Genomic DNA, 19,941 nt, shown 5'->3' on the forward strand with positions numbered 1-19,941 from the left:
ATGCTGTAAACAGAACCTGGATTCATCCGGAATAATGACGTTTTGCCATTCGTGCACCCAGGTTCGTCGTTGAGTACACCATCGCAGGCGCTCCTGTCTGTGAACAGCGTCAACGGTAACCGCAGCCATGGTCTCCGAGCTGATAGTCCGTGCTGCTGCAAACGTCGTCGAACTGTTCGTGCAGATGGTTGTTGTCTTGCAAACGTCCGCATGTGTTGACTCAGGGACCGAGACGTTGCTGCACGATCCGTTAGAGCCATACGGATAAGATGCCTGTCATCTCGACTGCTAGTGATACGAGGCCGTTGCGATCCAGCACGGCGTTCCGTATTACCCTCCTCAACCCACCGATTCCATATTCTGCTAATAGTCATTGGATCTCGACCAACGCGAGCAGCAACGTCGAGATGCGATAAACCGCAATCGCGACAGGCTACAATCCGACCTTTATCAAAGTCGGAAACGTGATGGTACGCATTCCTCCTCCTTACACGAGGCATCACAAGAACGTTTCACCAGGCAATGCCGGTCAACTGCTGTTTGTGTATGAGAAATCGGTTGGAAACTTTCCTCATATCAGCACGTTGTAGGTGTCGCCACCGGCACCAACCTTATGTGAATGCTTTGAAAAGCTAATCATTTCCATATCACAGCATCTTCTTCCCGTCGGTTAAATTTCGCGTCTGTAGCACGTCATCTTCGTGGTGTAGCAATTTTAATGGCCAGTAGTGTACTATCTGACGAGTACGCTGATGCGAACACCAAGTTTGTGGAGGAGCATAATTAAAGAGTGTATCGAAATGAAGATGTCAGAAAACCTAATAAACTGGGACGGCTTTTTCAATTTAAATAACGCTGGATGTGAGGCACTCAGTTTATTAAAATCTCACCGGTCATTACGTCCACCAAGTTAGAAGGCGCTGAGGGAATTTGGTTTTCAGCTGTGAAAATCAAACGAGTATCACAGTGTGTACTGGACGTCGGAACGCGAACTCGGCTATAAATTGCGGATCGAGACCGACAAGGGCTTAGAGTCTCGTTGAGTCCAGGCAGCGAGTAGGCGTGAGGTGAAAACTCGCAGCACCTCCACAAGACGGCCGACGAAATGTTGTGCAGAAAATGGAAACGACAGCTCGGCGGACTACCCTTAAAGGGACCGGTCGTTGCTTTTACTCGTTAATCAACTGATTTCTGGTCTCTTTTGTGTAATGGTTTGACTTCATGCACTAGACTGATTCTCTCCTCATTTGGCTTCTAAGAAGGGAAGCCCCGTAACACACCCCACGCGGAATTATTGGCAGAATGGTCCAGTAGTCAGCACGTCAAACATTGAAATCAGGTCAAGCATGAAATCAGGACGAATGTGTTCTGAACAGTGAACAAAGAAGCAAAACAGAAAGAGGGAGTGATCCAAGGTCGAGACATGCAACAGAGAGAAAACTGGGAACATGTGGTTTTGTGTAGAACAAATGGGAGGTGCGTATGACTCGATGTCCCTTCCTTATACCTTCATGTTGAAAACGGACGTCACAACATGACAAGAGACACGTCAGTGACCGTGCAGACAGTCCACAATTTGAAGATTTGAGCACGGACCTCTCCCATCACAGACCAACAGTGTGACTGCATAACCACGACGCCGTAGCTATTGAGTTTCGCTCGATGTTGCACATCTTGAGCTTAGACTGATCACTGTTTCTGTTTTGCTTCTTTTTTTCACAGTTCAGTAAACCTCCTTCCTGTTTTCATGCCTGAAATGTGTTCATTTTTTGACGGGCTATCCACTGGGACATCTTACCACTAAATCTGAGGGACAGAGTAGGTGCGATGGGGAGCTTCCCTTGTAAGTACAACACTGAGGCCAGTTCCGCACAGGAGATGAACGCCTGCGGCTGCTGCGGCTGCTGCTGCTGCTGCCGCCACCTGGACCTACCTGCAGACAGTGCTGTCCTGCACGGAGCGGGTTCCATCGCCTCCTGTTGCATCTCCTCGGGAGGAGGCCCGAACAGCCGGTCAAAGACCCGTTGCTCCGCCGAATCCCGCTCTGTTCTTCTCGGAATCTTGCGTTCGATTATTCCGTCGTCATCGGGAACGGTTCGCCGCTTCTGGGCGCCACTTCCCGACGCCGTGCCGTCTGTATCCATCTCATTCACTGAATCAGCTGCCTCTGTTAGCGTGACAGAACAGAGCACGGGTTTAGTATTCTAAGCAGATAAGGCCAAGCGACAGTCAGTGTTTTAGATGTACAGGAATACTGACACTACATTAATGCGACCATTTAAATTATCCTACAGGTGAGTGCAGGCACAGAATCATTAGTGTTGATCAGGCACTCTAATACGGTGCTGAGACAAGATGGGCGTCAGCTGTTCTTCTAAAGGTACTAATTGGCATCCTATGTATTTCGCACCCTTCAGCTGAGATAAAAGTCATTGCTAGTAATGTTAAAAACGATTATTTAAACTCACCCAGTGTGTGTGTTGTGGAAGAATGTTTCATCTCGTGTTGGCCTTACACATCGTACACTATTAGCGGAGCTATGACGTGTTACCATTTCCACCGAATGGTCAAAACTCGGTCCGGTCGCACTAACTCTGCTTCTACACAGGTTGCAGAAGGTGGTAGATACAGTGCTCTCTGACTTCTGCTCAGTTCCAGCTTGAGCTGGAATGATCACATGGACAAAGCTGTCGATACTGAGGAACAGTTACAAGAGGCGTAGGGGCTGCCTAAAAAGCCACGTCGTAGTTTTACTGGAGCCGATAGGTTCGAAAAAGGCGACTTATTTCAAGATATGAGAGTGCCATTAATATGATTCACTAATGGCTGTAATCATTAAAAGACTTCTTCATAGGATCGAACGCAGGTATATGATTCAATGGAGAGACTTGATTCCAAATCGCAGACAGCATTTGTACTAGAAAGCATAACACTATAGATCTGAAAAGCCACTGTATTGGTCATAGGATTTTCTACATTTCTTTTAAAGTGATTCGTCGCGTAGCACACCATCTATGTATTTTACGTGATCATTCTCAATCGCCTATAACGTAGTGTATATATCGCAGAACCTGTGGCATGCCACTGAGAGAGAATGCATTACAAACATTGGAGAAATATTTAGTGGCGGCATGAGGGAGTAGCAGATAGCAGTTTCATACCACGTTCGTCAGCCGAATCGCTTTCTAAATTTGGTGTGCATGGGTTTACAGGTGTGATGCTGTTAGTTACGAAAGCCCATCCACCACACCAAGGTCATTTCACACTGGATTCGAAAAACCTGTTTTTAATATCCTGAGGCCATAAACCGCAATAAAAACGATCAATCACATGGTTTTTAATCATCCTCGGGACAAAAACCGCATAAAAGGCACCAATCACATCGGTTTTTAATTTTCCTGAGGCTAAAAACCGCATAATGAATAAAAGTCAGATCTGATTATTAATTTCAGTGTCACTGGCGAAAAACGTGTTCAATATGCTGACCACCGTTTTCTACAACAAGTTGAAATCGGAAAACACCATGTTCCACAGCTGATCGAAGTGCTTCCAGGGTCACGTTCAGAATGTTTTGCACAATGCGTGCCTTCAATGTAGCTAAGTTTGCAATCGGAACACTGAACACATCATCTTTCAAACAGCTCCACAGCCAGAAGTCACACGGATCAAGATCCGGTGATCGGGACGGCCTGGCTGTAGGGAAATGGCGGCTGATAATTCTAGCATTTCCGAAATGGCGCTTCAGCAGTTGCTTAGCTGGATTTGCGATGTGCGGAGGTGCGCCATCTTCCATAAAAAATGATCCCAACCACACATCCACGCTGTTGGAGAGTTCGAATGACGTGGTTGCGCAAAAAAACACTCATAGTGTTTACCAGTGATGGTACAAGTAACAGGACCAGAAGCACCTGTCTTCGAAAAAATATCTCGCTATGATAAATGGTGCCCTAAACCGGCACCACACAGTGGCCTTTTCAGGATGAAGTGGTACTGGTTGATTTGCGTGTGGATTTTCTGTTGCCCGTATTCGACAATTCTGTGTATTGACATATCCTGTCAGTCTGAAGTGGACTTCGTCTGTCCACAAAATCTTCCGTGGCCAATCATTGTCCACTTCCATGCGAGCAAGAAATTCTTGCACACCACCACTCGTCTCCTCCTGCACTGCTTCAACTGACGTCGAATCAATTCGTTTCCTCCCTCTACCAGGTTGTACACCAAAAGAATCCGTCTTTTCGAATTCCCGAATAATTTTCTCCAGATGCATGGCAGTCATCGGACCAACGCCCTTTTCCAAACCGTTCAGTGCCCGTAATTTCTGAAGACGTGTGCACAGACATCATTCTTGTAACACAGCTTTACAAGCGTAGCGCGATCCTGCATTGACACAGTCATGGCCAACGTCGCAGACGCGAAAGAGGGAAAGCCGTGCACCCCGCGTATTTACATCAACTTCAGTGGGTTGTGTGCAGGACGGGAGTCTTCATTTACGTATTCTGACACATCCAGCGCCATCTACTGATCAATTTTCACACTATTTTTTTTTTGTCCTGCCATACCTTTTCCCCCTTCTCTGGTATTATTCTGTTGGAATTTGACGTCATTCTGAGAAGTGGTGTTATTTATACAGCGTTTTGAAGGCTTAACTTTATTTACAATCACCCTGTAGTTAGTCATAGGGGATGTGTGATAGATTCGCTGTGATCAGCAGGCTTATGTATTATGTGTCTGTTCCGACATGTGCAAAGAAAATGGCTTTGGCCTGTTATAAGGCTGTGATAGCCATAAGGGGAATGAAAGATTCCATTATGCGGAAAATTAAGTCCAGTCATAAGAATGGTAGATGTTTATACTTCCAGAGCCACAGCCATCAGGTGGGGGTATTTCCAATCCTTCGCTCATTGACAAATGTCATCAGATTGAGACTGCAGCCATACTACAGTATGTAGTTGTAAGCACAGCGATTCGTAGGACGGTTCTGCCTGCGGTGCAGGGCGCGGCGGCAGTGGTCTGTCGCCAGAACGATTGACGTTTCTGGCTTACGGTGGCGGCTGTCCAAACTGCAGAAGCTGGCCGCTGTATGTGAATGCACCTGACCTAACCCTGTCGCCCTCTGGGTGGGCAAATAGCGAACTACTAGTCAGTAGAGTTTGGCGGGCTTCATGATTGCGTGAGTTCCCCATGTCAATGTGAGAACATTCAATATGGGGGTGTGTCTGCGCCGGACAGTTGTTCCCTCCCAACTAAATTGTCCGATTGACTGATTCTATATACTTCCCATCATTATTTAGTAGAAACATCGATTGTGGTGCGTGTCGTGTGCACCTAGATGGTGAAAGACAGATGGAAGAGATGTCTGCGGGTTCTCTAGACATGAGAAACACCTTAGATGACTAAGTAAAGTAGAAGGATGATTTGGAATCTGTTATATCACTGACATCGGTATTGATGAGTGGAACTACCAGTTTCCTATATTTTTTTTCGAATTTGCACGTAAAGACCTTCTCAGACGATATATCTAGTTACTCGGTGGTTTTCTGCATGTCCCAACTCCCAGCACCTCGCTAAAGTTTCGGGTTTCTAGAAAAATAATTCGACTCTTTGTCTTTGGAATTATACTGTGCAGATGATGCTGCTATGCATGCGATATTGCTATGTGCTTGATATCGAGAACTATCGCGTAAATGGTGTGATATTCTGGCAAACCATGTAACAATACATTTGATCTTGTAATCCCAGAGTATGGTGATGGGTGTGGAAAGTAAGCAAACAAGAAGGTGACGGAACAAAATGGCTCTGAGCACTATGGGACTTAACATCTGACGTCATCAGTTCTCTAGAACTTCGAACTACTTAAACCTAACCAACCTAAGGACATCACACACATCGATGCCCGAGGCAGGATTCGAACCTGAGACCGTAGCGTTCGGCGGTTTCAGACTGAAGCGCCTAGAACCTCTCGCCCACTGCGGCCGGCCCAGGGGAACCAGCATAGCCGTTGTGCCCCAGTTTGGAGAGTGACTGCAGTCCGCTGAGGGCGCTCTGGTCACACGTCAGGCCAGGGTGTGTGTGGGGGCAGTTGGCCACGGTGGATGACCGCCGAATCTCACGGGAAATATCTAGTGCCGCGACTATGTATGGTACATGTACTTATGTTTTTTTTTTTTTTGTTTTTGGGACCCGTCTGTCTCATGGTATATGTACGCCTGGTAGTCGACAGCTATGTGCAGGATGAAGAAGTGATGATTTTGTATGTTACAGGTTTGGAATTGTGTTTACTACATCAACATAGTATGTGGTGATACAGTCCGGTTAGAGATCGGTTTCAAGCTGGGAAACAAAATCAAGCTTCCCATGGCAGTAGGACAGCAGTATAATTGAGAAGTGTCTTTCCATGTTTCATGATTTGTAGACCAATTTTTCAGGGTTTAACGTGTCAGTACAATATGACTGCTGTATGTTTTTTTGGATCTGTACAAAATAGTTTTCTCGCTGAAAGTCTCGTCTGCAGAAAATGGTGGACAGTGCTCCCACACCAGCACCAGCTGTTTGGCGGGTTAATTCAGTAAGAGCCAATTAGAATGCTCCATTCACAAGACATTCTTTGTACAGGGCATAGGAGCCTCTACAGGGGGGTTCGAACAAGAAGGGGAAAGGAATCAATGGAAAGTTCTGTGATGTGTGAGAGTAATGTGATGTCTTCTTCGTTCGAGTGTTCTGAGACATGTCCAAGCAGACCATCCATCTCTGGCAGGATGCTGTCCCTCATCTGCCATTGTGGCTTTAGAGTATCTCCAGACCAGAAGCTGTAGGACATCGAAAATTACCCGAAAATTCCAGCCATTTTTCTTGTCTGTACGACAGTGCTTCGAATTGTTGTGAGTTTTGCATTTGTGCTTGGACACCATTGTGTGCTTCTGGAAGTGAGGAAAAAATGCCACTGACTTGAGCAACACCAAATATAAAACGAAGCCCACTCACCAGTTCAGAAAAGCGATGAACACCACAGGAGCTGTAGGACTCACACATTTTGCTCTCTCTGTCTCTTCTTGTGGTGAGTGTTCTGTTTATTACAGAGCTATTTGTTTCGACTTTCAAGTATCATCGTTTCGGCGTCTAAAATCAGATATTACAGCTGATATCGTTTACGAGGCCTGTTTCCCAGAAAAGCATATCAAGTGTCTCTGGGAGGTTTCACAATTGTACCGCAATCTTTTTTTAGAGTCCATCGCAAAACTGAAGCAAACTACTGTGCAACAATCTTCTTGAAACTGCATTTAGGGACATATTCAGTTGGATTTAGTAACTCCCGAAGTAGCTCGTAGTCAAGGACAATGGTATTTCCCACAAAAATGTGCGAAGTGTCTCAGGGATGTTTTACATGTGTGTCGAGATCTTTTAGAGTCTGTGTCCAAGTGTGGTGATGGTGATATTCCTCAGAATAAAACGTGTAATTGTTTAAATATTCTCACGTCATCTGCAAAGCTGTCTCTCTCTCTCTCTCTCTCTCTCTTTGTGCAAAGGCATATATATGACAATATTCCACAACACGAGATGTAGTATTTCCTGAAACAGTTCGTGTTCAGTGACAACGGGTATCCGTGTATGGGGGATGGGAAGGAGGAGGGGGGCCGCGACTGTTTCCAGCACAGCAGGAGGAGGTTAGCGAGCGGCCCTGCGTCTGCTGCGTGGCCATGCCGTGACGTGGATCACTCCCTGTCTTACTATCTGGGCCCGTTGGAAGAGGCCACGTACTGGGACAGGTGAATGTCTTGCGTTTCAGAAGACTGACTGTACTTTTGTCGAATGATCTACATTTACAGCACATGTGAGTTGTGAAGTGTAACTTAGCACCATCGTGCTGATATTCATTATTTCATGAAGCGTATTTGTGTTCACCAAATATCATTGGTATCGACACAGTCCTCACATGCTAACGTACTCCTCCAAGTCACAATTACACCTATCCTCCCAGTCCAGCAGCTAAACACGGACTGAGTCCTTTTCGCGCCATTTTTTCCCCAGACAGTCATCTTGGATTACGTCAAGGGAGGGACAAAGGAGGGGGGGGGGTGAGGTCGACAGCGCTGTCTGGTGGTAACGTTGTGAATAAGGGCAGTTGGACTCCGGACCTTATGCTGAAAATATTAGATGGAATTACTGCCTATGACAACTCAAATTGTCGAAATAAATTATGCAGTCTTATGTCCATCCTATCCTCATGCTCAGCACAGACTGAGTCCTTTCCCGCCAATTTTCAGATGGGGGAGGGAAGGGAGGAAGGGAGACAGTGCGGAGTGGTTTGGTTAGTAGAAGCAGCCCAATTGATCTATTTTCCTGCCAAAATTTGAAGTTCCCGCCATGACGTCACTGCGATGTTGCCACATCTATGGCAGCCATTTTCGATCCACCATCTTGAACAAATCTGGCAACAATTCAAAGTGAGGCCGTATAGACTTTGCCGTACTACTTATCAGAACAGTCGATGAGAGATGAAAGGAACATCAGAGGCACATGCGACATGAAAAGCTGAACATTGCTTTGATTACAAGTGGCCGGCCGGTGTGGCCTAGCGGTTCTAGGTGCTTCCGTGTGGAACTGTGCGGCCGCTACGGTCGCAGGTTCGAATCCTGCCTCGGGCATGGATGTGTGTGATGTCCTTAGGTTAGTTAGGTTTAAGTAGTTCTAAGTTCTAGGGGACTGATGACTTCAGATGTTAAGTCCCATAGTGCTTACAGCCATTTGAACCATTTGATTTCAAACCTGAAATGAAATATGATGAGACGAGTATCGTGATGCGAACACCAACCTCCTGGAGTAGCAGAATTAAATAGTGTACAGAAATGAAGATGTCAGTAAAACTAATTTAAATAACGCTGGGGGTGTGGCACTCAGTTTGCCAAATCTCGCCGGGCATTACGTCTACTAAGTTGGCACACTGAAAGAATTTGCTTTTCAGGAAATACCAATGCCAACTCTGAACAAAAGAGAATCACAGTGCATAGTGGGCGTCGGGACTCGAACCCGCTATAAATTGCCGATCGAGACCAGCAACGGCTTAGCGTCTCGTTGCCGTCCAGGCAGCGAGTACACGAAAGAGGAAAACTCGCAGCACCTGAACAAGGCGGCTGCTCCGGCCATGCAGTCAATGACATGTCTGTTCTCCTTCTGTAGCCATGGCATCTGTCATACTTTGCGTTGCTTATAGAATATGACTCATGAGTAAAAATATAACCACCAACACCAGATGCCGCATAAATCTCTCATCGACATCAGAACGTCATCATGTGTGGTACTTGTGTAGAACAAATGGGAGGTACGTACGTCTCGAGGTCCTTTCCTTACACCTTGCTGTTGAAAACGGACGTAACAACATGACACACACATAAATTTGAATACAGCGAAGACACACGTCAGTCACTGGGTGGACAGTTCATAATTTGGAGATTTGAACTCGGACCTCCCCCATCACAGACCAACAGCGTGCACACATAACCATGTCGCTCTAGCTATTGAGTTTCGCTCGATGTTGCACATCTTGAGCTTAGACTGATCACTGTTTCTGTTTTGCTTCTTTTTTTTCACAGTTCAGTAAACCTCCTTCCTGTTTTCATGCCTGATCTGTGTCCACTTTTTGACGGGCTATCCACTGGGACATCTTACCACTAAATCTGAGGGACAGAGTAGGTGCGATGGGGAGCTTCCCTTGTAAGTACAACACTGAGGCCAGTTCCGCACAGGAGATGAACGCCTGCGGCTGCTGCGGCTGCTGCTGCTGCTGCCGCCACCTGGACCTACCTGCAGACAGTGCTGTCCTGCACGGAGCGGGTTCCATCGCCTCCTGTTGCATCTCCTCGGGAGGAGGCCAGAACAACCAGTCAAAGAACCGCTGCTCCGCCGAATCCCGCTCTGTTGTTCTCTGAATCTTGCGTTCGATTATTCTGTCGTCATCGGGAACGGTTCGCCGTTTCTGGGCGCCACTTTCGGACGTCGTGTCGTCTGTATCCATTTTATTGACTGAATCAGCTGCCTCGTTCAATCCCGCGTCCGGCCATTCTGATTTAGGTTTTCCGTGATTTCCCTAAATCGCTCCAGGCAAATGCCGCGATGGTTCTTTTGAAAGGGCACGGCCGACATTCTTCCCCATCCTTCCCTAATCCTATGAGACCGATAACCGCGCTGCTTGGTCTCTTCCCCCAAACAACCAACCAAGCAATCAGCTGCGTTAGCGTGACAGAACAGAGCACGGGTTTAGTATTCTAAGCAAATAAGAGTATCCAAAAGTCAGTGTTTTACAAATACAGGAACATTTACATTACACTAATGCGATAAATTATTCTACCGCTGAGTCCAGGTACAGAGTCAGTGTTGTTGACAAGGTACTATAACACCTTGCTGAGACAGAAAGGGCGCAAGCTGTACATCTAAAACTACTAATTGGCATTCTATGTATTTCGGCCTCTTCAACTAAGGTAAAATGCATTGCTCGTAATATTAAAATCCATATAGGACAGCCAGCTGTGTATCGCATTTCATGCGAACGTGCGGCAGCTCTATCAAAACAGGGGATGAGAGATGAGAGGAACGTCAGCGACACACCCCACATGAAAATCAGCTGTTGTTGAACACTGCTTCGTTTACGAGCAATGAATAAAATACGATGTGGCGAGTATCGTGATATGAACAACATTTTTCTGGGGTAGCATAATTAAGGATTGTATCGAAATGAAGGTGTCAAAAAGGTAATAAACTGTGATGCCTGTTTCAGTGGAGATAGCGCTGGAAGTGTGACACTCAGTTTATTAAAGTCTCGCCGATCGACACGTCCACTACTGTTTGGAGATACTGAGAGAATTTGCTTTCCACAAAATACCAGTGCCAGCTCTGAGAAACAAAAGAGCATCGCAGGCATTGTAGGTGTCGGGACTTGAATTCGGCTATAAAAAGAGGTTAGAGACCAACAACAGCTTAGAGTCTGGTTGGAGTCCAAACACCTACCTCACTTCCGTCGAACAAACTAAGCTCCCGAATTTCCTCCTGAGTTTCAACAGTTAAAATAATCTAAGAACTACACATACACGGAAAATTTGGCAGTGACCGCGTGAGAGACCACGGGCTTTGGGGAACGAATTTACATGAACCGTTACTCTAAATACTGCATCCGTCAACCACAACAACATGGTACTGCTAACAAGAGCGAAGAGCAGAACTCGGAGCACCTCAACAAGACGACTGCGTCGGTCGTCTAAATGGTGTGCAGAAAATGGAAATAACAGCTCGTCAGAATACCATTGAAGGTACCGTTTGTCGTTTTTACTAATAATCGCTTGATTTCTGGTCTCTTTATCTACTAGACTCAGTCTGTCCTCATTTGGCCTTACCTTACATGTACTCCACTAATGCGTCACTTTCATTATTCTACAGGTGAGTCCAGGTACAGAATCAGTGTTGTTGACCAGACACTATAGCACATTGACGACACAGATTGGGTGCAAGTTATTCATCTAAAGCCGGCCCGGGTGGCCGTGCGGTTCTAGGCGCTACAGTCTGGAACCGTGTGACCGCTACGGTCGCAGGTTCGAATCCCGCCTCGGGCATGGATGTGTGTGATGTCCTTAGGTTATTTAGGTTTAAGTAGTTCTAAGTTTTAGGGGACTGATGACCTTAGAAGTTAAGTCCCATAGTGCTCAGAGCCATTTGAACCAGTTTTTTTATTCATTTAAAACTATTAATCATAATAATTTTAAGGGCGATGATGTTTACAAAATCAGTTTTTCGTTTTAGAAAGTCGCTTAATTAGCTTCTCAGCTGTCCAAGTCGCTAACTGGAGTGACAAGCGTGATAATAAGAGTTTGTTTGGGAACGAGATTACGGATTACTAGACGCATTCCTAGGGTCGTATTGTCGACAGTAATCAAAACTACGTACCTGAGCTTACAATTGTCTCAAATAGAGAATTTTACCTCGATTTGATAGTGTATGCGAAGGACGCCCACGGCGAGGCGAACAGCACGCGAGCACGATTGCGGTCTGTGTCGGCCTTGCTCGGTAATTCTCAGAAGTGCTCCGTTCAGCGCGACACCTTACATAGCAGTCCCGTGCGGGCGGCGTTTTCCCACCGCCGCGGCTTTCTTCGGTTCCGCAGATCCGTGGTGTCAGTGCTGTGAACCAACTTAACCAGCCACCACAAGTAAAACTTCTTACGGCTGATGTACTAACACCCTGGGTGAACGTATCGAACCAATAATAGCAGTAGGTGATCTGAGTTTTCAACATCCCAAGTGGAATTCAAGGACAACCAATCCTAACAGGAATATATTAGTCACCTACCATAATTGTTCCACTTCTTTCACCAATTAAACCAAATTATTATCCCAGAAATACGGTTTTCTTACAGGACGTTCTGTTAGTCATACTGCGTAAAAATACCAAAGCAAATTATCTTTGCCTCAAAATTCTCATCGTATTACGCTCTTACTAGCAGTACGAGATGCATCGCGAAGTCAGACAGAAAATTCAGCCGAAATAAAATACACTACTGGTCATTAAAATTGCTACACCACGTAGATGACGTGCTACGGACGCGAAATTTTACCGTCAGGAAGAAGATGCTGTGATATGCAAATCATTAGTTTTTCAGACACCCAAAACGTGCTGACATGAGGAAAGTTTCCAACCGATTTCTCATACACAAACAGCAGTTCACCGGCACTGCCTGGTGAAACGTTGTTGTGATGCCTCGTGTAAGGAGGAGAAATGCGCACCATCACGTTTCCGACTCTGATAAAGATCGGATTGTAGCCTATAGCGATTGCGGTTTATCGAATCGGGAAATTGCTACTGGAGTTGGTCAACATCCAATGATTGTCAGCAGAATATGGAATCGGTGGGTTCAGGAGGGTAACACGGAACGCCGTGCTGGATCCCAACGGCCTCGTATCACTAGCAATCGAGATGACAGGCATCTTATCCGCATGGCTGTAACGGATCGTGCAGCCACGTCTCGATCCCTGAGTCAACAGATGGGGAAGTTTGCAAGACAACAACCATCTGCTCTAACAGTTCGACGACGTTTGCAGCAGCACGGACTATCAGTTCGCAGACTGTGGCTAGGTTACCCTTGGCGCTGCATCACAGACAGGAGCGCCTGCGATGGTGTACTCAGCGACGAACCTGGGTGCACGAATGGCAAAACGTCATTTTTTCGGGTGAATCCAGGTTCTGTTTACAGCATCATGATGGTCGCATCGCGGTAAACGCACATTGGAAGCGTGTATTCGTCATCGCCATACTGGCATATCATCCAGCGTGATGGTATGGGGTGCCATTGGTTACACGTCTCGGTCACCTCTTCTTCGCACTGACGGCACTTTGAACAGTGGACGTTACATTTCAGATGTGTTGCGACCCGTGGCTCTATCCTCTATTCGATGCCTGCGAAACCTTACATTTCAGCAGGATAATGCACGACCGCATGTTGCGGGTCCTGTACGGGCCTTTCTGGATACAGAAAATGTTCGACTGCTGCCCTGGCCAGCACATTCTCCAGATCTCTCACCAATTGAAAACGTCTGGTCAATGATGGCCGAGCAACTGGCGCGTCACAATACGCCCGTCAGTACTCTTGATGAACTGTGGTATCGTGTTGAAGCTGCATGGGCAGCTGTACTTGTACACGCCATCCAAGCTCTGTTTGACTCAATGCCCAGGCGTATCAAGGCCGTTATTACGGCCAGAGGTGGTTGTTCTGGGTACTGATTTCTCAGGATCTGTGCACCCAAATTGCGTGAAAATGTAATCACATGTTAGTTCTAGTATAATATATTTGTCCAATGAATACCCGTTTATCATCATCTCGTCTTGGTGTAGCATTTTTAATGGCCAGTAGTGTATTAACTGGGAACTGTATGTGTAACAAATTCAGACTATGATTAAGGTTGTGTCTCGTATATGGACTTTTGGAAGGACGGAACTGCAAGGTGTATTATTTACATTTTTTTTATCACACCTGCTAACCACAACACTGTGCCCCTTCCGTCGAACAAAATAAGCCCCTGAATTTCCTCCTGAGTTCCAATAGCTAAAGTAATCTAAGAACTATGGATATACTCTCTGTCAATGGATGCCAGAGAAATCACGGATCTTGGGGAAAGAATTTACGCCATCCATTACTCCAAATACTGCATCCATCGACCGCTGCAACAACTGGCTAATAACACTGTCAGCAACCAATTCCTTGACAATGAACGCATCGACTTCCGTCTTCTGTGGAAAGTTAACATGATTGTGTCCCAACTAAGTCACTATGATATTAGGAAACTTGTCTCCAAGTGTCCGAAGACTGCTGGTCACCACAATTAATGCGATATTAAAATTAAGGCATTTTCCCTGTCAGTCGAAATCTGCCACAGTAATTACTATACTAAAACCAAATAAAGACCATTGATATCCAAAAAATTACGGAGCAATCAGCCTCACATCACTAATTTCGAAAGCAGGTGAGCAGATCACACTTCTTCGATTTGCGTATACTAAATCCACAACAGTCATAACCTTGCACATTGTTTAAGCCTTTAACAAAATATGGCAAATAGTTATTGTACAAGGAAATAAAATTAAAATTAAATAAACTTAAAATTAATTAGTTCATATCTTAATGACCGTATTTGTAGGACACTCATTGGTGACAGTGCTTCTGATGGCTGCCCCATGAGCTCCAGGGTGGCACCATATACCATTTTGGGAACCGATACTTTTTAACATATATTTACCAGCTGTACCAGTCTTACATCCAATTAAAATGAGCGATAAATTACACCTGAAACACTCAATAAAAACTTCAAATGGCTCTACTCCCACTTGAAAAACGGTTTACAGATTTGTGGAATGTCTTGAAGCTTTTCTACCATGAGAGACAGGATTTACAAGCTGTCCTGCTGTTATTCAAAAAAAGCATTCCTGAGACAATATGCCAAATGGAGTTCCGCTGAAGAACGCCTTACCTCTAATAAACATATAACAGGCATCGTGATTAAAAAAATTAGTTTTTAGCTGTGTCATATCCCGTAATAAACAGAAGATCGTCTGCAAACAGCATGAAGTCTGTGGTGTCACCGCCAGACACCACACTTGCTAGGTGGTAGCCTTTAAATCGGCCGCGGTCCATTAGTTACGTCGGACCCGCGTGTCGCCACTGTCAGTGATTGCAGACCGAGCGCCACCACACGGCAGGTCTAGAGAGACGTCCTGGCACTCGCCCCAGTTGTACAGCCGACGTTGATAGGAATGGTTCACTGACAATCACGCTCTCATTTGCCGAGACGATAGTTAGCATAGCCTTCAGCTACGTCATTTGCTACGACCTAGCAAGGCGCCGTATTCAATTAATATTGAAATTATACTTTTGTATCGTCAAGAGCGATGTACACCAATTATGGATTAAAGTTAAGTATTACATCATCTACGTACTTTATTTGCAATTCTCAAGACATTGTCCTGTTCCAGACCTCACGCCAGTCTGCGTGTAATTAAACGCGTGCATTTCGGCCTCCTCTAGCAACACGGTGTTGGCTCTTCTGCCAACACAGCAAAGTCTCCTAGTTTACAGATCGTTAGCAACACCATTAATGTTGCATACCGGTCGTGTACGGGGACATGTTGCCTCAAAGCATATTGTAGAACTGTCGGTTGGTCAAAATAAGATTTTATGAATAATGTGAAATGCTCCATGGTTCGTTCGAAACTCAACAATCCACAATTACATAAAAATTATTATTGTGTCAGAAGAGATCCTCTCTATTTGTGATAGCTTTTACAGCAAACTTTCTTTCTCAGCCAACAATCGATTAACTAATTCGTATTTGTCAGTTATCCAGGTGTTGACATCCATGACCAGCACAAAGATAAACATTCGAAGCAGGCACTGTTATCTCGTCAGTAATACAAAATGAAGCCGATGTGCATCACCATAAACACTGTAATCACGTATTCACGCATGCTAGACGTTAAACATCAGTGTAAATAATATTTTGTTCTTTTCTATAATAATGATGCATGATGTCCAATAATTACGTGTACGAATAGTTGGAAACCTACAATTGATTGAAATGTAACTATGAACTAGTCATTATAAATCAAAAACTTGATTCTACTTAGCTTGTCATGTTGTGCAGTTTGTATGATCTCCATGGTAAATGTTCTGTCTCAGTAGTGTAATATTATAGTAGCACCCCACGGTATTTTTGTACCTGGCTGTTACGGAAGTTCTACCCAGTTACTTGTTCAGCTCTGCACCACAACTGTCACTGACCTAGGGAGTGCCAGTTTGCTGGTGAATGTCTGTGTGAATTTAACAAGCTGCTTGCTTTGTTGTAAGATACGTTATGCTGGATATGCTACTGTATTTGTTTCATTCTGTCTGTTTCTGAACGATTTTCTTGGCAGTACATGCAGGCAATTAAAGTGTGGTATGTGTTGTCTACCACACCTTTCAAATATTGTCTGGTCATTGCACTGACTGCTAATATGGCTGTGATATAAACATTGTCTGCCAGGAGATACGTACAGCTCTAAAGACCACCTCATTCCATGAATATACAAAAAGTCGATAAAGTTTGTGAGTCAAACGTTAACAAACAAGTTCGATGTTTGAGATCATTCGAACTCCATTCTGCATAACTCACTTTCGAAGCCTCTATACCTACATAACTTTATATTTCATAACACTTACATATAGCATTTCCTCTCCACTTATTGAAGTTTCAGCATCCTGATTATTTCTTGTTTGGTAAAAGGAAGGGAGGAGATTGGGTTTAACGTCCCATCGACATTGAGGTCATTATAGATGGAGCACGACATCGGATTGTGTCAAGGGCGAACAAGGAAATCGACCATGCCTTTTCAGGGGAGCCATCCTGGCACTTGCCTGGAGCGATTTAGGGAAATCGTGGAGAACCTAAGTCCGAATGGCCGGGTCTGGTCTGAACCGCCGTCCTTCCGAATGCGAGTCCAGTGCGCTAACCACAGCGTCATCTCGCTCAGTCTTTCTTTGTTCGCCGTATGTGTGGGACTATGAACATTCATACAAAAATTTCTTTAAAATCATTTTTTCCTGAGCAAACCGACATCTTGCCTTATTTTTCTCAAGATCTATCATGATATTAGGTCCAACTGTGGCCTAGGGGCAGCGTTTTTGATTAGTAATCAAAATGTCCTCGGTCACGGGATAGAAACGCACAACTGGTTAAATTTTGATTAATAATCAGCATTGGCGGCCGAAGACTTCCAGTATAAGAAGTCACCATCATCCTGCCAACGGCCTTGCCAGAGAGTGCGGACCAGTGGACACAGGCAGGCTCAGCGCACTCTCTTGTCCCTTGGGTGGGAAACTGCCCCCAAAGGCCGAAGAACCAGCAATGTTCAAAGGCATGAGGCAATGGGAACCCATTATGTGTACCCACAGGACATGTCGCCTATAATTCAGGAAGTGTCATGAACATCTCTTCAATGGCAAAAGATTCCGGAACTGCCCCCGTTCGGATCTCTGGGAGGGGACTGCCAAAGGGTTGGTGACCATGAGAAAAAGATTGGATGAACAACGGAAGGATAACGTTCTACGAATCGGGGCGTGGAATGTCAGCAGGTAGAGCGTTGTAGGGAAGGTAGAAAATCTCAAAAGAGAAATGCAAAGCCTCGATCTGGATATAGTAGGGGTCAACGAAGTGAAATGGGAAGAAGACAAGAATTTGTGGTCAGGTGAGTACAGGGTAATATCAAAGAGCATCAGAGAATGGTATAACGGAAGTAGGATTCGTTATGAATAGGAAGGTAGGGCAGAGAGTGTGTTACTGTGAACAGTTGCACTCTAAATGTTACCACCCTTGCTTTTAATTTCACCGAAAATTGTTTTGACTTTCCTATATGGTGAGTCAGTCCCTCCGACAGTCTTCCTTTTTCGATTTTGTCACATTTTTCGTGCAGCATTTTGTCTTAGCTTCCCTGTACTTCCTGTTTATTTCATTCAAAAATGTGTGTGAAATCTTATGGGACTTAACTGCTAAGGTCATCAGTCCCTAAGCTTACACACTACTTAACCTAAATTATCCTAAGGACAAACACACACACATCCATGCCCGAGGGAGCACTCGAACCTCCGCCGGGACCAGCCGCACAGTCCATGACTGCAGCGCCTTAGACCGTTCGGCTAATCCCTCGCGGCTTTTATTTCATTCCTCAGTGGCTTGTGTTTCTGTATTCCTGAATTTCTCTGAATATTTTTGTACTTCCTTCTTTCATCAATCAACTGAAGTATTTCTTCTGTTACCCAGGATTTCTTCGCACTTACCTTCTTTGTACCTAACGCTTTCTTTCCAGTTTCTGTGATTGCACTTCTTAGAGGTGTACATTCCTGTACGACCCACACAGCTATTCCTTATTGCTGTGTCTATAGCCTTAGAGAACTTCGAGCGTGTCATCCCTTATTACTTCCGTGTCTCACTTGGTTGGTTGGTTGGTTTCGGGGAAGGAGACCAGACAGCGTGGTCATCGGTCTCATCGGATTAGGGAAGGATTGGGAAGGAAGTCGGCCGTGCCCTTTCAGAGGAACCATCCCGGCATTTGCCTGGAATGATTTAGGGAAATCACGGAAAACCTAAATCAGGATGGCCGGACGCGGGATTGAACCGTCGTCCTCCCGAATGCGAGTCCAGTGTCTAACCACTGCGCCACCCCGCTCGGTCGTGTCTCACTTCTTTCTGACTAATCTCTTAAATAAGAATAAATAACAGCCAACCAGTTGCGAAAGATAAAGTAATCTTTACCTAGGTTTCAATAGTTATAAAACTATCTTCTTCAGAAGATGGCAATTTAACACTGCCATCTTCTGAAGAAGATAGTTTTATAACTTCAAATGGTTCAAATGGCTCTGAGCACTATGGGACTCAACTTCTGAGGTCATTAGTCCCCTAGAACTTAGAACTAGTTAAACCTAACTAACCTAAGGACATCACAAACATCCATGCCCGAGGCAGGATTCGAACCTGCGACCGTAGCGGTCTTGCGGTTCCAGACTGCAGCGCCTTTAACCGCACGGCCACTTCGGCCGGCAAGTTTTATAACTATTGAAACCTAGGTAAAGATTACTTTATCTTTCGCAACTGGTTGGCTGTTATTTATTCTTATGACGTGGAACTGTTGCTGTAGCGCAGCTATGTTTAAAATACTAATCTCTTAAACATCAGCCTGGGTAGGTCTTACGATGTTGTATCTGATTACGGAATCTTTGCCTGACCGTGATGTAATCTAACTGAAAGCTTCCCGTATCACCGGGCTTTTCCAAGTAAATTTCCTTCTCTTGTAATTCTTGAACAGAGTATTCGTTATTGCTGAAATTTATTAGAGAACTCAATTTGTCCTTCTCCTCTTTCATTTATTCTCCCAAGCCCATATTCTTCCCCAAGATTTTGATGTTCATCTCCCTGTAAGTACTGTATTACCCTTTCAATATCCTCATATACTTTCTCTGTGTCTTCATCTTCAGCTTGCGACGTTGGCATTTATACCTAAACTATCGTTGTTGGTTTGCTGTCGATTGTGATAAGAAGAAACAGGAGTCGCTTTAGAAGAGATGGGTGATCCAGTATTAAAATCACAATTTAAAACTTTGGAGGCAGTAGCGATAGATAACATTTCATAGAATTTCTAAAATCAGTGGGTGCAGTGGCAACAAAACGACTATTCACGTTGGTGCGTAGAATGTATGTGTCTGGCGAAATACCATCCAACTTTCGGAAAAATATCATCCACACGATTTCAAAGACTGCAAGAGTGTTGGGTTGGGTTGTTTGGTATAGGAGACCAGACAGCGAGGTCATCGGTCTCATCGGATTAGGGAAGGACAGGAAGGAAGTCGGCCGTACCCTTTCAAAGGAACCATCCCGGTAT

General features: G+C 45.0%; 1 protein-coding gene across 3 annotated transcripts in view; it reads right to left on the reverse strand.

Annotated features, from left to right (window-relative positions):
• Positions 1 to 19,941, reverse strand: part of LOC126259787 (natterin-4-like) — a 115,675-nt gene that overhangs the window by 55,291 nt on the left and 40,443 nt on the right. For 2 of the 3 annotated variants that reach the window (XM_049956796.1, XM_049956794.1), the window contains one exon: positions 1,934 to 2,167. In XM_049956796.1, coding sequence (XP_049812753.1) covers positions 1,934 to 2,144 — 211 coding nt within the window. In that variant the 5' untranslated portion in view covers positions 2,145 to 2,167. Of the gene's footprint in view, positions 1 to 1,933; positions 2,168 to 9,798; positions 9,854 to 19,941 lie in introns of those variants that run through there. The other variant, XM_049956795.1, reaches the window with a different exon arrangement.

Source organism: Schistocerca nitens, chromosome 5, assembly GCF_023898315.1.
Source record: "Schistocerca nitens isolate TAMUIC-IGC-003100 chromosome 5, iqSchNite1.1, whole genome shotgun sequence".
Taxonomy (NCBI): Eukaryota; Metazoa; Arthropoda; class Insecta; order Orthoptera; family Acrididae; genus Schistocerca; species Schistocerca nitens.